General features: G+C 39.4%; 1 protein-coding gene across 1 annotated transcript; it reads left to right on the top strand.

Annotated features, from left to right (window-relative positions):
• Positions 1-361: 361 nt before the first annotated feature.
• On the top strand, positions 362-3,983 carry crp1 (C-reactive protein 1). Its single transcript, XM_049564269.1, has 3 exons — positions 362-773; positions 855-933; positions 2,965-3,983. The coding sequence occupies exons 1-3, from the start codon at positions 771-773 to the stop codon at positions 3,573-3,575; spliced, it is 693 nt and encodes a 230-aa protein (XP_049420226.1). The 5' UTR covers positions 362-770; the 3' UTR covers positions 3,576-3,983.
• The last annotated feature ends 3,742 nt before the right edge of the window (positions 3,984-7,725 follow it).

Below are 7,725 nucleotides of genomic sequence, written 5' to 3' on the forward strand. Positions count from 1 at the left end.
GAGACATACAACTGTCTCATAACCTTACGCACTAAACTTTGCCAAGAGGTTCAGCGCGGACTATCAGAGGAGCTGGTGTAGGAGTAATAACAGCAGAGTCTTGTTCTCTGATAGGTTCAGTGTCCTCCTCCAGAGCAGACTCCTCATTCACACTTCCAGCAGAAGTGGTTTCGACCTCTGTACCATCCATCATGTCTGCTGGCTGGTTGTAGTCCTGGTTGGTGTCCATATCAACAGTCACTTCTGTGAGAGTCTGAGGCTGAAACAGTGCACAGATCTCTCCTGCTGCAACATCAGCGATGGTGTACAGCATTTCTGCTCCAAAGCATTTAGGCTTGTTCGCCAGGTCGTCCTGTCTAACTTTCTCCAGGATACACGGGACCATGTTGTCTCTGGTGACCTGAACAAGCAAAGTGGACAGAGCAGCAAAGACAAGGTCCACAGTGGCTTTTGTGACTCCAACAGCTGTTTTGCTGAGCTGCTAGGAGGGCATGTTGAAGGAGGTCGGTCAGGGGCCCTTGGAATTGTCCTAATTTTTCCCTCCTATAGGCAGCACTACATACACACACATAGGTGCAATGGGGTGTGTTTGCATCAGTCACATGTAAATGGACAGCGTCACCCAGCCCTCACACACCAGGCCTATTGTCAGAGCATTCGATGGGCAGCTGACGTCATGGCCCGTGCCAGGAGGGAAGAGGACTGGGCACGGGGGCATTAGCAAGTGGGACTGAGTTAGCAACATCAAGGGACAACAAAACAACAACAAAATGGTAAGAAAATCTGTTTGCTAAGAATAATAATTGGACTCTGATGTGACTTGTGTGTTCAGATGGATTTCTGTGTGTTTGCAGAGAGTCAGTGCTGTGAGGTTTGCTGTGGTCGTACTTGGTGTCTTAGGATGGTCTCTGACATTCTCCTCAGCCACACAAGGTACGCATCTAACAGAATCTCATCACCTTCAGATGTATACCACATGTAGTGCAGTGGTGGAATGTAACTAAGTACTGTACAAATACTCAAGTACAGTATTTAAGAACAAATTTGAGATACTTATACTTTACTCAGTTATTTGAGCCTCATATAAATGTAATGTTATATGGTGCAATACCTTTCCAAGTTATCTGATGAAATTACAGCTCCTACAGAAAAAAAGTTACACATGCCAAATCCTGGTCCGAGGTAAAAGCTCCTATTGACTCTCTTTTTATAGGTACAGTCTTCTGACGCTCACTGAGTGTAACATCTTTCACAATGCTTGTATAATGTGTAATATCGTATTTAGGCTCAACAACAGACTCTGTGACCTTATTCCAACTGAGTCTTCCTCTCACACATGAGACTAGAAAACAGCATCTTACAAAGGGCAAAAAAACGTTAATGTACAAGCTTTAGTGTGGTGTGCAGAGGTCCACAGGTGTCCACAGGTGTCCACAGGTGTGAAATGAGATGATAACAATGTTAAAGTGTCATTATCTGTCTGTCTTCAAAAATAGCCTTAAGCAGCAGTTACTACAAAAATTGTTAAAGCATGACCACTCTAAACTGCTGGGGACTTCTCAACTAGTGAGAACCCTTCAAAGTAAAAGCTTTGTGCTGGAAATTCACTGTACTTAAAAATAAAGTGTGTTTTTTACAGACTTGACACATTTGCGAGTCACTTGTGGTCACTGTTAATTTTGAAAGCCATTTTAGATTTAGTCTTAGTCTTGAGACCAAAATGATTATTAGCTTTGGTCACATTTAAGTCATTTTTATCCGTCACAGTTTTAGTCAAGTTTTAGTTGATGAAAATTCAAAACAAAAAAAATTCATGACATTTTAGTCATTATGTTTTCTGTATGTTTTTTTGTTTTTTTTTAAATCTTTAAACTAATTCAGTGAGGCTAATTCATGTATCAGAAATCAGAATGAAGGTGACAGGTTGTATTAAAAATTTCATTTAGACATTTTTGCTAAAACTACAAAAAAATTCTACGCAGTTACAAACTTACATTTCTCCAACATCAATTGTTGACGCTGCTCCATCCAGTGTGAGTGTCTTTGCTGACTAGCAAAATATCCTGGTGTAGACTATTTACTGGAGTTTACCAGCCTGTCGCTCATGCAGTATTTGAAGATAATTATTAGCACAGCCGTTCTCCGCTTTCAATGTCTGATAGTCCAACACGAACATTTTCGTCTCGTCATGTCTTGTCTCGTCTTGTCTCGTCTTGTCTTGCCTTGCCTCGTCAAATAAAAAAAGAACCATAGATTTCGTCTTAGTTTTTATTATCAAGATCTATTTTTAGCCTCTTATCATCTTATTTTCATCGTAGAAAAATGGTTGTTGACAAAACATTTTCATCATAGCTTTTGTCAACGAAATTAACACTGCTTGCAGTCCATTCAGAAAGGACCTGCAACCCATTTTGGATTGCAACCCATCAGTTGGGAACCACTGAATTAGGAAATACTCGTGTGAGGACGTTGGGACTTTATCATTGTAATATCACAGCATTTCACTCAGGCCAATGAGGTGTGACAGACTGTTCCTACAGACAAAAAGGACATTCCTTGCTTGAAGTATGGAGCAAGGAAAATATGTACAGAGTTACAAAGCCAACAAATCGCAAGGCTTTTAGATATGTTGCAGTATTTGCCATGTTCAGGCATTGAAATGAACAGTTTTGAAAAGTTTTAGACTTGAGCAGTGACCCCTAACCCATAGAGCAACGAAATATTGAACAAATATTGCATCGTGGGTTTGCACAGCAAGTTCAGGCATTTAATTAAACAGTACAACATACTTTTACTTAAGTGAGGTTGTGAATGCAGGACTTTTACTTGTAGTGGAGTATTTTGACATTGTGGTATTGTTTTATTTCAGCAAAGGATCTGGATACTTCTTCCAACACTAATGTAGTTTAAATACTGAGGTTTGGTGTCTTATTAACCCTTTGTTCCCTGTTTGTGTTGCTCCAGTGGGCCTGACCGACAAAGTCCTGGTGTTCCCATACGAGACAGACTTCAGCTTCGTGGCTCTGATCCCGCAGAAGGAGATGGGGCTGAGGGCCTTCACTCTCTGCATGCGTGTGGCCACTGAGCTGCCGGAAGAACGTCAGATCATCCTGTTCGCCTACCGCACAGCTGACTATGATGAGCTCAACGTGTGGCGTGAGAAGGACGGGCGCATCTCCTTCTACATGAGCGGTGACGGCACCTTCTTCCACCTGCCGCCCCTCACCACCTTCCGCACCAGCCTCTGCCTGACCTGGGAGTCTCGCACTGGCCTCACTGCTTTCTGGGTGGAAGGGAAACGCAGCACCTACCAGGTCTACAAACCCGGGCACACTATCCGTCCAAAAGGCACCGTCCTCTTGGGGCAGGACCCAGACAAACATCTGGGGGGTTTAGAGGCTGTGCAGAGCTTTGTTGGGGAGATGACTGATCTGAATATGTGGGACTTTGTGCTCTCCAGGAGCATGATCCAGGCCTGGCACTACGGGCACAAGGTCCCCAAGGGCAACATCTTTGACTGGGGCACCATGGAGTACGAGCTGAACGGGAACGTGATGGTGGTGGATGATGACTGACTCGATGTGGAGTCGAATGCTGAGAGGGATGAGGCTTTAGATATCTGTGATGGACTCATACTGATATGCGTGATTGTCATACTTAGAGTCAGCATTGTTTTATTTTAGGGCTCCTAAACTGCTCAGCCATAAGGGCCACAAGTTTAACCCTTTGAAACCTGGAGTGACATCACTTTTCTTGTGCTGCTTCAAGTATTTAAACCTTTGAACCTAGAGCAAATTGGTGTGATTTCTTTCAAAAACACTGGGGTAAAAGGCATTAAGCAACTTGGTTAGAAATTTCCCATGAACTGCAAAAAAAAAAAAAAAAAAATAGAAAATTATTAAAAAATAGGGGGATAAAAAGTATAGTTACTATTATCATTACATTTTATAACATTTTAAAATTAATTTACTCTTTCCAGGTTTTAAAGGGTTTTTTGTTTTGTTTTTTTTAATTTTCTTGTTTTTAATTTTCTCTTTTTACCAGTTTCTTGCTAGTTTTTTAGGTCATGTCTTTTTCATCACTCATTGCCTTCTTCTCATGTTTTCTAAAGAATCAAGCCGATTTGCTCAGGTTTTAAAGGGGTAATGTTGCATGAAAAGCCTCTTATTGATTGGGTAAATAAAACAGAGTGGAGTAGTGTTTTTTGGGCTTTTTAGTATCCTCCTACATGTAACTTGTAGTTATTATGATCAGTTTCATCATTTCTTAAGTTTCACTAGTCTTCTTTGTATCTTAAAGCTTCACCTTTTGGTTGTTGTGAGAACGAATTTGCAATGGTGGACGAAATCATGATTTATTTCCCCTAACCTTAACTAAGAAATCCCTTTCTGGCAGAAAGCTCTTTAGGAAAACTTCTCCTTAACAGCTGGAAGAAGTATTCAGATCTTTTACTTTGGTAAAAGTGCAGTACCACATGGTAAATATATTCTGTTACAAGTACAAGTCCTGCATTCATCTTTTATAAGTATTAGCATTAAAAAAATATACTTAAAGTACCAAAGTAAAGGTAATTATGCAGAAAGGCCCCTTTCAGAATGATGTATATTATATTAGTGGATTATAATTAGGGATGCATTCATGTGTACATCACTTTAAACTTGCAGCTGGTAACAGTGGAGCTAGACTTAATTACTTTATAGAGTTAATAAAATATGTTATCTTGCATGTAATAATACATCATAATTTAATTGTTGGCTCTTTTTTTGCATTATTAGGATTTGAGTCTGCAAACTAACTGAAGTTAATAAGCTGATAGCAGCTTTATAGTTGAAATTCAACAATTAATCAAGTGTGTCTGTACATATCTATCTACAAAGCATCTGTGACAATTTATTACATATTCTTAGGACTGTTTAGTTGAACTTAACTTTAAAAATAAGGATTTTGGATGACGCATATAATTTAGATTTTAATTAGTATATTAGTCAGTAAGTGAAATAATTAATAATGGATGAAATATACCTACTCTGCCTTTGTGTTAACAGTAACAACTGCATCATAAAAAACATCATGAAATATACTCCAAGATAATGTGTAATCCCTGCACTGAAACGTGTGCATGTGTCAGCATCCATGCGGCCAAAGTCAGTTTCATTTTTGGGACTGGACAGTGTTGAGCTGCATTCAAACAATGCATATTTCTCTTGGATCACTGTTTGAGCATGGCGTCAGTTACAAAAACCGAACACAGCCTTCTCAGATAAATTAACCTATTTAATGTTGGCAGAATGAACAGACGCATTTCTGTTTCTTTTGCCCTCATTAATTAAGTTAATTTATTGGACAGTGACCATGAGTGACCAGTTGTATTGAAAAACATAAGTTTTCTTTACCTAACAAGCTTTAATGTGTCATAGCTGTTAAATTTAGGTACTATTTACTCAAGACGTGATATAATCTACTCAAACAAACTGAGTGTAAATTGTCACCTCACTTTCTATAGGTTTGTTTTTAACAGTGTTGGAACTATAAAGCAGAGCAAAGTGAATAGTTCAAGTAAAACTAAATAATTCTGAGAATATGTGGTGAATTGTTACATATACTCTAAATAATCCGTAAACATCTACAGACAAAGCAAAATAGTTAAATTGTTGAATCTCAACCAATAAGCTGTGGAAATGTTACAAATACTCCATAAACTATCTGAAGACAGACTATCCAAATTAAGTGTTACTGTGGAGTTCGCCCTCTAAACTGTAGTGGAGTAGAACTATAAAATAGCAGAAAATAGAAATACAAAAGTAAAGTGCAGGTACCTCAAAACTTACTTCCACCACTGCAAACCTGTTAATATCAAACACAAAATACTGATGTGCCAGATGTATCCATCAGATGGCACTCTGCACTAGTTCACATCAAACAGGGACTCATGTCAAACTCAGCATTATCATGCACTGATGTGATTTGGCACAGTTAGGAAGCGAGGTTATTAAAGAGGCAACTAATAAGTGATTAAGTTTAACAGCCTTGAATGATATTAGATTTAAATTGATAACTGCACTAAGTGCGATATTCAATAGATTCAATAGATTTAAAGGTATCTTGTCGTAATTTAACACACATTTACAAATAAAAACTGCTTTCATGCATTCAGTTACACACATTAGTTTGTCCAATGCCACTGATTATAGAAATGTGAAAGGGATATTAAAACAGCAAACTGAGAGAGATGCATTATTTCTACTGTAGACTTAATGATTTAACTGCACTCAGAGACAAATAGCAATTATCATGTTTAATATCCATCGCCATAATGTTGCCTTCGGTAAGCGTGCTCACTCATGAATTTTCCATGTTTTCGACTGATGTAAGAACGCTTTTGGGTCTGAAATAAAATCTCACCATGTGCATAACTAATAATGTTTGTAATTAAAGAGAATATTTCGTCTTTGAACTCTTGCAGCTTCCTTTTCTTAATCATCTTTTTTGTGGAGAGATTTTAAAACTTGTATGTTTTAGTCCAACAGGGGAGTTATTAAATGTGGTTTATTTCTTCTGTATTTATGAGATTTTTAAAAAGGATTTCAGTGGTTTGACGAGAGAGGGAAGAGGCACTAAAATTCCACAAAGATAGAGAAATACTCAGTTCTCCATCAAATGATTTTTACCGAGTCTGTCATTTTCACTGAATTTGTAATGCTTATCATGCTTTAAATCAAATGTGATTTTTCAGGAGACCATTTATCAACTCAAAAATGAAAGACAAACCATCACTGAAATCTCCTGTTCTCCTCTTTAAAGGGCCTTTGTCTCTATATTTTTGTCTCATGTCTCCACTGTTCCTCAGTAAACCCAAACAGACAGGCTAAGATGGATGGTTACATGTTACTTGCAGAAATCAAGTCATATGGAGCTGCTTCACTAACAAACCCCCTCAGAATAAGCTCAAGGTCAGATCCTCTCCATCCAAGTGTAACACAGTAACCCTAAGTTCCAGTGCGCCGTCTCTGTTTCTCTCCATGGCTCCGTGCACTCATCCTCCCCTTGCCTGCACCACCATCGTGACCTCCTTGCAGAGACGAGGGAGAAGGTTCCAGTGCGCGGCCCATGCAGCAGGCTCCCTTGAGGGTGGGAAAGTGCCGCGTTTCCGAGTGTGTGTGTTTATTCCGACCAAATCACCCGTCGGCTCTCTCGCAGCAGCTAAATAAGGAGAAGGCAGGGCCAATGAGTTCTGACTGCGGGTCAGCAGCCAAATGTTCCACCTTCTTGGATGTTGCAATGCATCAATCGCAGTGCCCACTCACTGTGTGGTAACACCTTTGTGGACCATCTGCCCAAGCCTGGCTTCTCAGCCCTCTGGTACACACACACACATATACACACACACACACACACATACACACACACACACACACACACACACACACACACGGTCTGTTATTTCCTTCTTTTTGCATCTCTGCCCAAGAGGGGTACTAATTCCTCATACACACACATATGCAAAAACTCCTTCTTTAAAATGCAAATAAAATATAAAACTGCATTTTTCTTTTGTCAACACAACCTTTTCATAATATTCTGGGGCCACACACTCCACTGTTTCTGCACCAAAGGAACACTTAAAGTGTGTAACAGAAGGACAAAATTAGTGGCCGTGCCTCTTCACAGAGTGGATAATTATTCCCTCTGTGTCACTGTACTGCATGTAATACCCAACTAAGCAAA

Source organism: Epinephelus fuscoguttatus, linkage group LG20 (assembly GCF_011397635.1).
Source record: "Epinephelus fuscoguttatus linkage group LG20, E.fuscoguttatus.final_Chr_v1".
NCBI classification, from domain to species: domain Eukaryota; kingdom Metazoa; phylum Chordata; class Actinopteri; order Perciformes; family Serranidae; genus Epinephelus; species Epinephelus fuscoguttatus.